This window comes from Cinclus cinclus, chromosome 5, assembly GCF_963662255.1.
Source record: "Cinclus cinclus chromosome 5, bCinCin1.1, whole genome shotgun sequence".
NCBI classification, from domain to species: Eukaryota; Metazoa; Chordata; class Aves; order Passeriformes; family Cinclidae; genus Cinclus; species Cinclus cinclus.
The window spans coordinates 26409423-26425176 of record NC_085050.1 but is presented as its reverse complement, the minus strand read 5'-3'; the positions used below and the strand labels follow the sequence as shown (position 1 = coordinate 26425176).

Here is a 15754-nt window from a genome sequence, read left to right as displayed (position 1 = left end):
TCAAACAGAAGTGACAGTCCTCACTTTGGCAGACAAAGCTTGCTTAAACCGTCTCTTCAGATCCTGCATGTTCGGTGATTTTGGCCGTGGAATAAGAGAGGTTCTCCTCCTCTCAGGGGTGCTGGTTATTTGCTGTTTATTGACTTCTTTACAGAGGAGGTGGAAGGCATTGAAGACATTATTGTAGTTTTCACTGACAGATACTTCATAGAAAGTACAGCCCAGCATATTGGCCAGCTGAAGTCCTTGCTGAGGCTCCACCTCTTTGATGTGCAAGAGATCAGCTTTGTTTGCCACAATGACAATAGGGACCATGTTCCCTGGATGCAGCTGTCGAACGTGATGGTAAAGATGACTGAGTAGTTCAAAGCTCTTATAGTCAGTGATGGAGAAGACAATCACCAGGGCATCTGCCCAGCGAATGCATCTGTTCAGCTGCTCATTACAATCCAGACTGTGTTCATGGATCTGAAAAATGAGTGGTCTCAAATTAGATAGCTGAAGTCATAAAAGATTAAAGGAACCTGTCTTCAAGAGTCTGTAAATCCAAATAGCATTTTACAGCTTCAGACATATATTTGGATTTCACATAGTAAGTATGAACTTAATCTGAGCATAGCGAATAAATGCAGATGTTGATTCAGCTGCAAAAAGCTGGAATTTCACACTGGAGTTCGCTATACTCAAATGGAAAATTGACCTGAGTAGTTCTGCATGCAGAGAAAGACTTTGTAGTTCCACAGAATGGGAAATTAACTGGCTAGACAGTAAGTCTGGGGAAGCAAAGATATGAGCTGGAAGCATTTAGACCTGGAATGTTGCCCAGTTCAAAAAGGCAACAATCCAGCATTACTCAGGTCTATATATTCAAAACTTTAACTTGTGACACACTAATGAGCACAGCCACAATGTAGCAGACTCCCCTCTGTCACACACATTTATGAAGCTTGTTGGGCAGTGGTCATGACATTTATTTTCTCGTATACCATATTTCACATATACCAGTTTGAATTGTTTCTGGGTTTGTGCCGAATGCTCCAAATATACAGGAATGAGGCGCTTCAGTAACTCAGCCACTCAAAAGTAATGGGCCTCCAATGAACAAATGATTCATTGAAACAGTCTCTCAACACAGCTGGCTTGACTGGTTAAAACACCAGTTACCACCTCTCCCACACAGAACACCAAACTGAAACGGACGGCAAAATATTTTACAGAAAGACCATAACAAGATGCTGCTCAGACAGATGCAAGCACACAGACATTTAGAGCTGCTCTGGTGGCATGGTTACATCTAGCTCACCTGAACTCCTGGAGTATCTTGCACTTGGATGGCCAACATCTCTCCATCAACCTGGATGTGCCTGCTGTAGAGATTACCTGACAAGAGCACCAACAGGTTCACAAGTACAGTCACCACGCTACAGACAAATGTTACTTCTGCTGCCCTTTGGTTGTATAGGGAAAGTCATATTGCCACTCATGAAGCAAGAAACCAGTGCTATAAGCTTTTTGGGTGTTAACATTTATTATATTACTAGAAACCTGGGGTTAAATAATGAATTGACTTGTACTGAAGCTGAGCATTAAATGGTAGACAACTTGGAACTTAACCACTCTTAAAGACTATCTTATGTGGAATGATAAAGGTAAGAGTACAAAACAACCAGCTTTCATAACACAGAAGAGCAGTTCTCTCATCATTTAGTATTTCCACAAGTTAGTGAAGCTTCCCTTTGGCTGGCCTGGAAGATTTTCCGGGTTAGTTGGGGTTTTTTCATTTGCTTGGCTTTTTCAAGTAATTTCCTCAACAGAAGGCTGTATATTTTACACCACACTGTGCTCACTGAATGAGGTACATAACATCACCTCTCCATTTTCGCCTTTAAACCGGCCCTGCCTAGCCCACGTAACTGCTGGCACTCGGTTTGCAAAGAACAATACAACAATGGGTTTACAGAATGTTTTCCCGTTTTAGCTAAAAGACCCCTTCAGAAAAAGGGATACATTGACCACATAGATCGAATTCTGTCAGGGATCCGCAGGGACCTCCCATCTCTGGAGCGGCTGCGACCACAAACCGCATATGGCTGTGACCGGCGCGCCCGTTCCCGAGGGCTGCGAGCAGACCGGGGAGGGGAGCTGCTCTCAGGGAGCCAGCGGCCGCGGAACCGCGGGGATCGCGCCGCTGGCAGCACCCGCCGAGCGCCCCGCAGTCCCGGGGAGAGCGAGCTCTGCCCTTCCCACCTGCGCCTCGGCTCAGCGCTGGGGTTCGCGCACTCTCTCAGGGCTTGCACCCCGCGCCCCCCGGCCCAGGCACCCTCAGGGGAGGCACCCACCGGCGGCAAAGCGCCCGGGGCCGGGCTCCCCCCGCCCCACCTCCACTCCGGCGGGAACAAAGCCGCGCCGCCGCCCGCCTACCTGCGTTCCGCTCGTAGTCGCCGATGAACCGCCGGGTGAGGAACCGCACCACGAGCGCTGCGGGCAGGCACAGACAGGCACCATTAGCCGCGCTCCGCCGCTGCCAGCCCCCCACCCAACCCGCCTCGCCACGGCCGCTGCCCCCCTCACCCGTCTTGCCCACGCCGCTGCCCCCCACCACCGCGATCTTGACGAGGCGGGGCCGGGCGGTGGCGGGGCCGTCGCCGCCGGGCGCGCACTCGGCGATGGTGCACATGCTCCGCGTCAGGCGCATCCCGTCCGCGACCCGCGCCCGCCGCTGCCGCCACCGCGCCTCCGGCCCTTTTCTCGCCCCCGCGTCCCGCCCCGGGCCCTGGCGGCCACTCAGAGCGCCCGAACGCCTCCTCGACACGCCCCGAAACACGCCCCGAAACGCGGCCCGAGTCGCGCTCCGCCCAGGCCGGGCAGGGTGAGCGGTGCGGGGCGCGTGCCTCGGGTGGGGTGCGTGGGGAAGGATGTCAGAAATGAGGAGTCTGTGTCTCCGTGTCCGCCCTTCGGGGGTCACATACCCTCAGCACCCTAACGGCGACGGGTCGAGCGTTTGCGAAGGTCTCGGCGTCGCCGTCCTCTCCCAAAATCCCGGCAGGCTGACTGAACGGCGCGCGGGTCCATAAAGGCTCAGCCTGGTTCCCAGGCTGGCGGGTACACCGGTGCTGTGGCTGTCAGTCCCACACCTCCCGCCACCCACCTCTGGGTGCCTTGCCTTGCCTTGCCTTGCCTTGCCTTGCCTGGCCTTGCCTTGCCGTGAGAGGTGAGAGCAGACTCTGTACCACGCCTGGCTCTCAGCAGTGCTGAGTACAGTAGAGGAGCTGCTCTCCTTGCCAGCCAGCAGGCCAACACCAGAGGTGATGGTGGATGGATTGATTATCTTTGTGAGTAGTGGGTGTATTGTAAGGCTACAAAGGTCATAAGGGGGAAAAATAGTTTCATAGGTGCCGTTTAAAATAAATAGATGGGTAAAACAGATTCATAGATATTCTAAGTCAAAAGGGGAAAGAGTAAGAGACACAATTAGAAATAGAAATAAATCAGCAAGCCAAAGGACTCGAGGACTTGAATACAAAGAAAATACTGGATTTCTTTATGCCAGTGCAGTAGAAATGAACTGGACATTGCACCTTGAGCAAAGGGAAAGGGTTTCATAGAAGACTATCTGGCATCTTGATAACTAAGGTCATTGGAAATAGAAAATCTAGAGGTGAAAGTGAAGAGGATCACTCTTGTAAGAAAGTTTTGTCTTCAAGATGAGGAAATGAAGAAGATAATACCAGCTAGAAGTAGTTACCTTAACTAGAGAAAAAGAAACAGGGTGGTGCAGTCATGTGGCATATAGATTGAAGGAAGTCTGGCAATATTTAGAAAACCAGGAAGCTTTTTGCTTCCACTTTTAATAAAGATGATTGTATGAAAGATGGATGCAGAAGGAAGATGAGTAATGGGAAGAAAGTCATGGGTAATTATTACAGTGGGGGAAAACAAACTATCTCGTCCAGTGTGCAAAGAGGCCAAGTGTGTGGAGGTGAGGGTGAAAGGACCACAAACTTTCACTCTAGCACTTCAGTCATTCTGGAATGCTTGTGCTGAAGAAAGGGAGGGGAATAATTTACAATGATCTAGACAAATTTTGAAGGAAAGAATAATTAAAGATATGAGAATAAATGGAATAAAAATTAAGTATGCAATTACATGAGATGTTGCTTCAGCAGGGTATCTTTCTCTGTTTCCCTTTTTCTTCAAGAAATTAAATGGGATAGATGTAGTCTATTTGGGATCAATAATAGCTGATGGTGTCCAGACAGGAAACAGATGTTGAAGCAGAGGAGCATGTGGATCAGGGGACAATGACAGAGGGGTGTTTTATATGGGAAGTGTCAGACTGAAGGAAAGTGCTCTGTGTGATTCATCAATGCTTCTGTCATCCTTCATGGTTTCATTACAATGGTGTCATCAAGAACACAAGCAAGCTAATGAAATCTGCTGTTGACAGAGCTGGGAGTAGTTAGTATATTGGACAAACTGTGTGTCTCTTAGAACTGGTTTAATGAAAATATAATTAAATTCAATAACATTAATAACATGCAGAGATTAATAAAAAAATTTTCTTCCATTGGCTAGCAGATCAGCATTTGGATAAGAGAGACTAGTTAATCTTGAGATGAGTAGGAGCTGTTTAAAAAGGGAGGTGTAAACCCAGCAATGTCAGATAAGTAATTTCAGAAAAGATCTGCAGTACAGCGTGTGATTCTGTAAGTCAGTCAAGAGTAAATCAGTGTTTGTCATGGTTTAACCCCAGTCAGCAACTAGGTACCACACAGCAGATTGCTTACTCCCCCCTGCCTGCCTCTCTTGGAAGGAAAATCAGAGAGAAAGTAAAGCTCATGGCTCAGGTAAGAACGGTTCAACAGAGACAAAATTTTTTGAATCTCAAAATCTCATTTTTTAAGGCAAAATAAAACATACAAAAGTGGGGCTTAGAAAATGGATGAGCCAGGAAAGTTAAAACTGAAGGCCAATGTCAGCATAAGAGTAAGTGGGTATAAACTGGGTCAGAGTAGCAAAAACACCAGAACGCATCTCTAACAAGAGTGGAAGGAGCAAAATCAAGCCTAATTTCTGTAAAATTGAGCTGGAGGACTTTATAGAAGGAAATAGGTGGTGTGATTGACTTCAGTGGCAATGAGATTCAACGATCCCTTCTAGAGGCCTACAGAGAGTATTCTAACATCGTTCCATAAATAAATATGCTAACATATAGCAATGCATACAGCCATGGTGTCTCCAACACACGAAGGGGTGTGGTAGAAACCACAGAAAGGGGAAACGGGAAGGGATGATGAAAATGAGACAACGCCTCAGTAAACTGGTTTTATGAAGGAGATGATTAATTAGGGACTGGAGAAAAGTGCTAAAATAACTGGAGCATGGAATCTTCTTCCTCTGTCTCAAAATACCAAAGCAAAACAATCAGCTAGATTGAAAGGTGGAACCTCTGGAAAAACTGAGATACAAAATATCTTCTTGTAATACTTGGGTCACTGAGTCGATTTCTGTAGGAAGGCACTGGAACAAAAAACTAAAATTACATCTGTAATAAATAGAAGGACGTGTTTATAAATAAGGAGGAGATGTATTTTTCAGTACTATATGCTACCTTAGAATCCATTAGCAGCAGTAAATAATCTTCTCAAATTTGCAAAAATTTCTTAAGTATTATGGACCAGAAAGAGTTCTAATGTGGTGTGGACAGGCTTTCTCATCCATGAGTCTTTTCAATAAAAAATGTCTTGCTTCGTCCTTTCAGGCAGAAATTGCTGCTGTCAGAGATGAGACCTTTGCCCAGATGGTCATGGGGCACAGCTGGTGGGAATACAATTCCACAGTGCAGGGACACATTCCTAGGGCTTGTTTAATGCTACTGGACAGAGGGTATGTTTGTATGTAGTTTTATACTTTCTGTGAAGACACTGCCATCAACAGCCAGGGAATAAACCTTACTTTGTTACCTAGTGCTTTTCTAATCCTTACTCAGTTTCCTCAGAGAAACAAGTGCCGTGGATGCGGTGTGCAGAAACATTCCAGATATGAGCATTTACTTTGCAAAGCACTGTGAGATCTTTCTGTGGCTTTATAATAGAAGAGAGCTCCCTTTCCATGGCAGGACACGTGTTCTACGCCCCAACTTTTAAAGCCAAAGGAACCAGCCCCTGTGAAAAGTCTGAGAAGACTGGAGCTTATCCCTCCCTCAACACAGCCCTGCACCACCTTCCAAGAGCAAAACACAAGTGGGAGGGAGCAGGGATATTAAAAGAAGCTACGTAAGAAGGCAAACAACTTCTCTGTGTACTGGGAGAGATCTCCTGGCCAGTGAAAGCCAAGCTTTCAGAGTAAGATATGATCTTCATTCCAGGGGAGAGAAAGGCAGGAGAGAGGGAACGACATGCTCCATGCACTCTCACCTACTCACAGGCCCTATGTGGTTTCTATAGCAGCACAATAGCAGACATTTTTCTCTCTCCACAAGAAAGCCTGAGTAATGTTCTGCAATTATATTAGTCTGCATTTTAATCAGATTTTATCTTCTTTTAAGCTTGCATTTTTTTTCCCATTTCCTCTTTATGTAATGGTACCAAACTCTAATCCAAGAAGTGAAAAGCTCAAAGGTTTTGTTTTCCATTCGGGGCTGCCCATCTGCTGTCAGTGTTTTTTTGTGCTGGTTTGTGCCCCCACAGTACAAGCAGTTGTTCTGCACACAGAGTGCTGGCAAAATGTCTTGAATTAATACAATCTCTAATGCTTCATTCAAAAATGTATATAAAAGAACATAGCAAAATTTTTGTTTCCTGTTTTAGGAATGCCTCAGCATGTATATTAAGCCTTCTAAAAACTGTGGGATTAAAGTCACATTACCATCCTCTCTCAATCTCACCTGATGTTACAACAGTCAGTTCATCGAGGGGCTAATGCCTGGGTTGCATTAGGGAAGGTCAGTGACAAGTCCTGCTCTGCCAAGCCGACTGTTGGATGATGTTGACACTGGCAGAGGAGTTCTGGGACTGGTACAATTTCTCTCAGTTGCTAAGTAAATGAAGAGTTTGATTCATATTCATTCTGCAAGTCTAACCGCTGCAGATCCTTCAGGTTTGTGGAGTTGTCAGTCAGAAATTGCATCCCTCAAACTGCAGAGAGAAGGCAGAATTTTGATTACCACCTCCCCAGATTTCAGCTGGCACCTCTGGGCATGCAGCAGCTGGCCAGCTGGCGAGTGGCCCTGGGTGCTCATGTCCTGCCCTGCTCAGGGTTTCAGCCAGGATGGCACACACCCTCACTGAGCATGGCTTGAGGTGGCCTTGTGCTGAAGTCATGAGATAATTAAAACTTTACATTCCTAACTTCTTTAACAAGAAAGGTGTAAATTCAAGTCATAGCTACATACTACAACAGAAAGTTATGATGCGTGAGTGTGTAGGTTGCAAAGTCAATTGCAGAAAATATAGATAATGCCAGAAATAAGATTGCCTGGGCAACCTTAACTCATCCTCCCACAGGCATATGCATTTTATTAGAGCCTTAATTGCATAATGTCCTACCATTCCACTGTCTCCTGTCATACTGGCAGTCTGTCTTCTATTTGCCCATAGGAACAGAGAACCTAAATACACTTGAAGATCTGGATGTTATTCCGCATTTCTTTTAAATCCTCAATTAATCAGCCCATGCTGCAACACAGGAAGTATTCCCTTAGTACAGGAATCACTAACTCTTTCATGGGCTTATCATGGTGGATTGCAAAGATGCATGAGAAAGATTCAAACTCCAAGTGAACTAGGCTGCCTAAACCCAGCATGTACCTGCCACTCCAACTCCTTCCAGTTGCTATCTCATCTTGAAACACCTCAGCACTTTGTACACCCAAATACTCCGTGGCAAAGTCCCGTAAACACACTGCATTGGAGCAGAGACTGCAGCCCTGAAGTTTCTGCGATGAGCAGTTGAAACACAGGAGTCCTTCTCCCTCTGCCTGAATGAATATCAAATCCCTCAGGACAACTTGGGCAGGAGGACTGAGAGCAGCACATCTCAGCCTACGTGCCAGACCACGTCTCTGAGCCTTCTTCTGTACGTGTCACAGCCTGGGGCCAAGGGCTTCCCTAAAACCAAGGAGAAAAGAGGCAACCCGAATATGTAGGCAGCAAGCATTGCAGTAGATCGTGTTAGGCCAAGTACCTGGAAAGAAAGGGTGATGGGATGGGTGGGAGCTCCCCAGCAGCACCAGGCTTAGGTCTTCCAGGTATAAGTGGTGCAGCAAGAGACTGTGAGGGCAATCAGGGGGGGAAATGACAGTTTTACAAGAGAGGAGGAAGGACAGACTTCCTCAGCCTAGCAAATGGTGCCTGTGAGAGGAGATGTAACCTGCTGCCAGCTCTCGTGAGAGGAGCCATGGAGGACAGCAGAGCTCCTTAGAGCAAGGAGCAGCTCATCAGAGGGTTTTCCTTATGAGTGGGTTTTGCTAACCTTAAATGCCTAATAGAACTAGGTACTCTATTCATCTTGCCTTTCAGTAGGAAATTGATCTGCATACCCTTTTACAAATGCAGTTGCTGTTAACAATTTGTAACAGTTTTCTAAAAAGCCTGAAACTATCAAGATTTCCATAAGGAGCCAGGTGATTCAAAACATTTTGTCAATATACAAACTAGATCAACAATAAAAAAGTTAACAGGGAAAACCAGAAGGTAAGTGATTCCCACTTGGGAAACACTATTCATAAGCTGTGTAGGCATGCAGACTACAGGAAATGGGAAATATTTTGCTTCACTGTGTTTCTGTATCACAAATTTCTGAATTCTGTTATGCTCGGGGCTCAAAACCATTGGTGATCCTTAGTGAAGGATGTGTTTTAAAGCATTTAAATGAGCAGGCTTTGCTGTCTACAAGGCAGTCTTAACTGTCTTAAAAATATTTTATTCATCAAAATTTCAGGATCATCATTAACATTCACACAATTACTGTGCAGGCAGATGACTACAGATAAGCAGCCAAAAATTGTCAGAGGAATGGCATTCATTTTTATTAGCGAAAAAAAGAAAAGAGACTTTGCAGCTACTGCAACACCCAACATTTTAAAAACAATCCATTTTTCAACAGTACACTGTTCAGCTGGCTAAATATGCACAAGGACAAGACTGTCATCTATGTTTGTTTTCTATAAACCCCTTTGTGATGATGATGAACTGCACCACAACAGAGAAGTATGGTTTAGTGTTATTATATAGATGACTCATATAGCATCTACAGTTTGACAAGAGCACAGGTTTTTGGTTTCTTTTTTTCCCCCCCTAAATAAAGCAAGTAGTCAGTCCAAAAATAGAAGTAACACTTGGAAGAATGCAGCTCCTGGAGGAATTACAAATTCTGTCTACCAAAAACACAGAGCTTGGTATGCTGGGGCATCTCTGCTGAGAATATTGTGTGAAAGCCATTAATTCCTCATCTGGAATGTAAATCTATGCCGTTCAAATGGGATTTAAGTGTTTCAAGGTAGAACTTCAGTTCCCAGCTGGAACCAGATTTAACCGGTCGGGCAATTTTCATGGTCATTTTTGTATTTGCTTTCTTGCTCAGAGCCCAGAGTTATTTGCCCCGTGCTACCTGCAGTGCTGTGGCGTGGAATGGCTGGAATGGGTCCCCAGGCGAGGAAGGAAATGGGGCCCTGGTCCTGCCAGCCCCCAGCTTTTCTGCTTTCACCCTGGCCTCCCCCAGCAGCCTGCAGGGCAATTGCACGGCTGGCCAAGTCGAAGGGCACACCGCTGCTGCGGCACATTCAATTGCACATTTTAAGGTATAATGCCATATTAATAATTGGAAGGAAGAAAAGCATAAGTTACAGATAGAAGGAAAATATTTCCATGTGTTTCTTAAGCCGCGACAGAGCTTTTTTGCCTTCTGCCCAAAATATTCAGGAACTCTGAAAAGAAATAATCTTGTTTGCCCAGAATAGCCTGGAGACGTGTTTCTGTGGCTGAACTACAACTTACCTTTAACTCACTCTCACTGATTTCTCAGAAACAAACAAACTGATATAAAAGGTCTCAGTGTACAAATACATTGGTCATGTTTTCTTCTGAAGCAATCACACAAATCTCCACCAAATGAGAAAGAAAAATGCTAACAGAGAGCAGCTTATTGTCTAACTTCTAGCTAGGAGCTGGAGAGGTAAGAGCCTCAGACAGGCTGTGCTGGGTACCCCATGCCCTGACACGCCGTAGCATGTGGGGAGTTTTGCCCAGCTGCCTAGGAACTATTTGTCATTCAAACCAGATTGAACTACAGCCTCGAGAGGAAGTTTCTTGTTCACACTGTCCAAAATAAAGCCCATCACTACTAATTCTACTAATTCTACACTACTAATCACTCCTAATTGTTGGACACAGTTGAAGATGTGAAAGAAAACCTGGGCTTTACCTGGCTCCTCTGAGAAAGGTCTCTCTCCTGGGTGCATGCTGGGACAGCAAGTCCTGTTCAGAGTATGAGGCCTAGAGAACAAACCAGCTGACTAAAGGCAGAGGGAATTCCATCTGGATCTGTTGGTTTAATGTGGGTTTTCCTTAATTTCTGGTTTCCATGGAATCACTGTTATGGGATGGCCACAGAAGGGATGCAAATACACCACAGCAATTGCCCCCTGTCCAGACAGGGCAGATGGCTTGGACTGGTGGCAGCCTTACACATGCCAGCAAGTGTCTGGGCTTCTCCAGGGCTCTCAGCAGCAAAGCCACCATTTAGGGATTAGGACTGGGCTTGGGTTTGTTGTTACAAAACATAAAATATCTGCAATATAACCCAAACAATCAAGACAGCCAGTGTCTTACCCTCATTTCAGTATTGCTCCTGATGAGACCTCACAATAACTCTGTGCTCTTTGCATCAGGGATATTTTCCTGTGCTTGGAGAGGTTGCAGAGCCTTCAGGACAACTTAGCTACCAGTGGATTTTGTCTGACCTCAGGACTTCCCTGCCTTCACCTATCAACTGGCAAAGGAAGGATTGGAGGTAAAGTCTCCAGGAGTATCAACCCGAAATACTGCACTTTAAATTTAAGACGAGGGGGCATTTAAATCCAAAGTACTACCCTTTATCCCTTTATCTGAGTATGCAAGAAAATGTCCCATTATATTCCACTGTACTACTAGTGCAGTATGTGTTTTCCTAGAAGCTTAATTCCACTGTTGGTATTAATAAAAGTTCACATTCATTTTCATTGTATGGGTATAGAATTACAGACTACAGAATGCATTCCCATAGTCTGAAGTTGGGGGAAAAGGGTGTCTAGAAAGTCTGGGAAAATTTAGTCTTTTTCACAGTTGCGTTTGTAAAACAGATTTTTTTTTTTTTTCTTTTATATTGAAAAGGAATTCTGGCCAAGACTGACTTGTGACTCAAGACATTTCAAATTGCTGAAAAGATTACTAAGAATACTAAGAATCAGCATCAAGCTAGCTGTAAAACAAGCTGTGTGCTTGCTAAGAGCAATAGAAAAGAATAGTCATAAGTCAGGCTTAAGAGTAGTTCCAATTAGAACCAACTACTGGAAAATTAGGCGATGTTGAAATTTTATACATGTTGGTTTTTGCTGCATTCTAGACAAAGGATCACCTGTATCTGCAGGTCAAACTACAAATAGTAATTCTCCTCAGTAGTTATTGTCAGCATCTTTCTTTAATTCCCATGGGAGTGGAAGGGAATAGGTTTTGTACACAAATAATTGGGAAACTAGTAAATAGGTGTTATTCCAGCCATACTGCTTAGCTGTAGATGTAGCTAACAGCCGAGTCACTGCTCAAAATCCCACATTCTCAAACGTCTTGACATCTGAAATAGCTGGAACATCACAAACTGATAATAGGATTTCTAACTGAGAAGTGGAAGTATTTTGTATTAATATTACATGTAGCAATGAATAAAACATTAACACGTAACTAGAACGTTTTTCACTTGTATTTGAACAGTAACTGCAATCTCAGCTGTTTCAAAATATGTATTCTTTCAAAATACCAGGAGGCAGTGGTACATAAAAGATTCATTCTCTTTTGGTCTATGAATCAGCTATGAAAAAACTGAAGTTCAGTTCATTCTTCTGTCCTCTCAGCAAGCAGTACAACTACATTATTACTGATCTGAGAGAGACTGTAATGTTAACTCTGAAATAAAAACTCCTGAAAAAAATCTCAGTAAAAATACTCTGGGGAAAAAAAACAGAACAACTGTTACAATAAAGCATAATTTTCTCAAACTCTACTCATACATTATTTTCTAAATCAACATCTATATTTATTAATGGATGTCCTGGTTTTTTGACTACTAAATCTTTTGTAGAAGTGGAAAACTTTGTTCAAAGTTATAATAAAACATTGCATTTACAGAAAGAAACCCTTTTTTCAAGACTCTCTGCAAGCTGTGTGGTATCTCATCTACACCAATTTAGCTTACAATTTTTCCTCACATTAGGATAGGCTGTCTTTTAGTTAACAAAGAAGTACAAAGCAAGGATATTTTTTGTCATCTTTTATCATTTTAAATAAAATGTAGAGGCAAATTATGCGAGTTTTGGTTTGTCTTTCAGGTCTATAGCTCCATTAGCACTTTAAAAATTGCCCAACATATTCTCAGTGAAAAATCCTTTGAGTATGAGAAAAGAAGCATCCAACAAGTAGAGAATGGAAAACAAATTCTGCAAAGGAAATGAACTGCAACCAGCACTTGTGATGGGGAAAGAGAATGACACTGCAGGCAGGCTGGGTATGGGAATTGGGGCTGTGGGAAGAACGCATTCACACTATAATATTTTGTAGTCCATAACACATAGGTTTCTTGGATAGAGCCATACAGACATACTTTTTGTAGGTGTTTCAGTGGTTACATCCTTGGCATTCTGTCAGTCACCAGAAGTGACAGCAATGACGTGCAGCAGTGTCTTTGGAGTGAGAGATGAGCCTGCTGCCAGCCTCACCTGCAGGCTCTGCCAGCAGCTGCGGACTCCTGTGATCCAAGCATAGGGAAACGCAAACAGGATTCACTTGCTTCAGAAAACAGAGTGGCTGTTGCCATGACCAGAAGAAGTAAGAAACCTTTATCTTTTGCTTAGTTCAGCCCAGTCTCTGTCCAGAGGAAGCTCAGAAGCCAGATGAGAATCTTGCTGACATCAAACGGAATTCAGGAGCTCCGTGACTTTGCCTCAGTGTCTCCAGGATGTGAGTGCCCTCCTAGATCTGAGGTGACCGAAGTTAACTTGAGTGCCACCACTGACTCCAGTAGGTATCAAAATGTAAAGAGATGGCCAACACCTTGAAGAGCAGTGATCGTGGGTCTGTCTCTGGTCGCACCTCAGGATGAAGCATGTCCCAGTCTGCTTGCTCCATTTTCCTGTCACCCAGCCTAATGCCAAGCCAGGCCCAACCAAACTCCCCCACTTTTCCTCACCACCCTCTTTGTGCCATACAAAGTCACATGCTCAAAGCCCATCCCTCACACTTGTCTGCTGGCTCCTACCCTACACCTTGAGCAGTCTTTTGGCATCCTGAGCCAAAAGCACGGCCCCTGTATCGGTGGTGTTCCTTCAGGCTTTGGTGCCAGGCCACCTTCACACCTGAGGGCTTGCTGGGCAAGGAGCCAGAGCTTCCCCCATCCTCCACCAGTGCTGATAGGACCACAGACAGCCGGTGGCCACCATCCCAGTGGTGCCAAGAGGAAGGCAGAGGCAGCTCCACTTTGGGGTTCCTATCTGCTCATGGTCTTCTCACCAGTGGCATGGGCACTGGCACACTGCTGTGGTGCTGTAGATGAGATGAATGGCCGGGTCTGAGGTCAGGAAGCTCTGTCTGTCACGGCAAGATAGTCTGTTCACTTTCACAAGGGTTTTTTTCTGATAAATTTATGTCCTCTCAACATCTGTTCATGTATTTTACCCTGGCTACTTGCCATAAAGATCACATAATATGCTGCCTGTGGATTGTAGGTGAAAATCGTGGCTTCAAGAGTGGCTTTGCTGGGGGGTGTGTGGGGAAACTTAAGCACCACGACTCTGTGTGCAGGGCTGGTGAGACTCCCAAGGACAGGCTGCCAGCACAGGCAGTGAGGCTGGATACAGAATATGTACAATTTACATTTCATCACATATTACTGGAGGACATGTATCTAACGTCTAGAAAATGAAGCCGTTGTTACAAGCTGAGAATCCACAGGCCACAAGGCTTGTTTTTGGCCTTGCTGCAGGGCTGTGCTCTTAGGAGCAGAGCTGTTGTGAAACAGTAAGGGACACGCTCTGATTCACCGTGTGATCCAGCAAGAGCTTCCAAGCCATGGAGCAGTTGTTTTCCTTATAGTATCCAAATGGCTTTTGTTCGCCTGCCAAATTCAGCTGACGTGTCCTGCCTTGCAGCCCTTTGTGAAGAAAGAGGAGACCCAGATGGCACACAGCATAGTCACAGCTAAGGCAAGCTCCTTTGAGCTCAGATATAACTTTGGGTACAGAAATACAGTGTCTTTCAAGGGGACAAATGGAAGCAATGTGTGCTGTAACAAGTACTAGCGAGCTATGATTTTGTGTTTTTTAGAGAGCCAGAGTAAGATTAGTGTGGCTCTCCAAGAAACCCCAAACAAGACCACTGATACAAGAAACATGTGAGTTCTTGAATCAGCACCATTGCTCCAGGAGGTTTCTTAGGCCTCCTGCTAATGCTTTTCTACATTCTTGCTTCTTGAAATCCCCAGTACTCAGTCAGCTTTAACAAGAGAAAAAAACCATGCTGTACACGAAACAATATTAGGGGGGAAAAGGGCACATGTAGGTGATTTCCTAATTGCAGAAAACTCAAGACAGCACTTCATTGTTTTCAAGAAAGCCAGAATGGTTCCCCCTCTCTTTTCTTCTTCCTTCCCACCCTCTAAGTCTGCTGATAGATATTAGGGGGTGTATTAATTGGGGCCACATTTCTAAAACATGCTCTGCTATTTACCTAACTATAAAATATGTAGTTAACCCTCTCCAACTGACCAGAAATATTGAAATATTCACCTATATGTTAGCTGCAATGCTGTATTTCTTCCAGTTCTGAATTATATCAAAAGCAAGATGAATTGCCTGGTTTTCCATTTTCCCCATATCTGAAATGAGGCAATAATGTTTCACATCACCATCAAGTACACAGAGGTGGGTGGATGAAAAGCACTATCAAGGTGTGATGCCTCCTTACTAAAATGGTGGCTTTCAAAAAAAAAAGAAAAAAAAAAACAAAACACCCAGGTGCTTTCAGAGTGCAAGTGAGGCCAGTTTGTGCTGGCTAAGGATGAAAGCTGGAGCAGCTTTCTGGGAGTGAAATCTCATCGTTTCTTAGGCAGAACTGACTTTTATCAATTTGACAAGTTGGCAGAGCCACCTACCAACAGCTAAATCAAGGATGAGGCAAAAAGTCTGGGGGCTTTGCCTGCCCTGTAGTCAGTGGTGGTCATCATCTCCTGGGGGATGGCCAAAGCAGCTCCAGGAGGACATTCACAGGACCTTCTGTGGCCCAGCAGGACTTCACAGGGACTTTGCTATCAGACAGAGTTAGTAGGAAGGATATAAAGCCAGTCTATTCCTTATGTCCGAAGGGTCACATGATGATCATGGCTGTATGAACATTGATGTTGTGAAGATTTTTAGACCCAGCTTTACTAAGACAGTTGGGGATAGTGGTGCTCACGTCAGTTCTTTGAATGCAGATCTTCTGCTCAGTTTTTTCTCTTCAGAGGACAGAAT

General features: G+C 44.6%; 1 protein-coding gene across 1 annotated transcript; it reads right to left on the bottom strand.

The window, feature by feature from the left end:
• Positions 1-2695, bottom strand: RASL11B (RAS like family 11 member B). The gene is made up of 4 exons (XM_062493513.1): positions 2572-2695; positions 2422-2478; positions 1304-1380; positions 1-468 (listed from the first exon to the last, which is right to left on the bottom strand). The coding sequence occupies exons 1-4, from the start codon at positions 2693-2695 to the stop codon at positions 1-3; spliced, it is 726 nt and encodes a 241-aa protein (XP_062349497.1).
• Positions 2696-15754: the final 13059 nt, after the last annotated feature.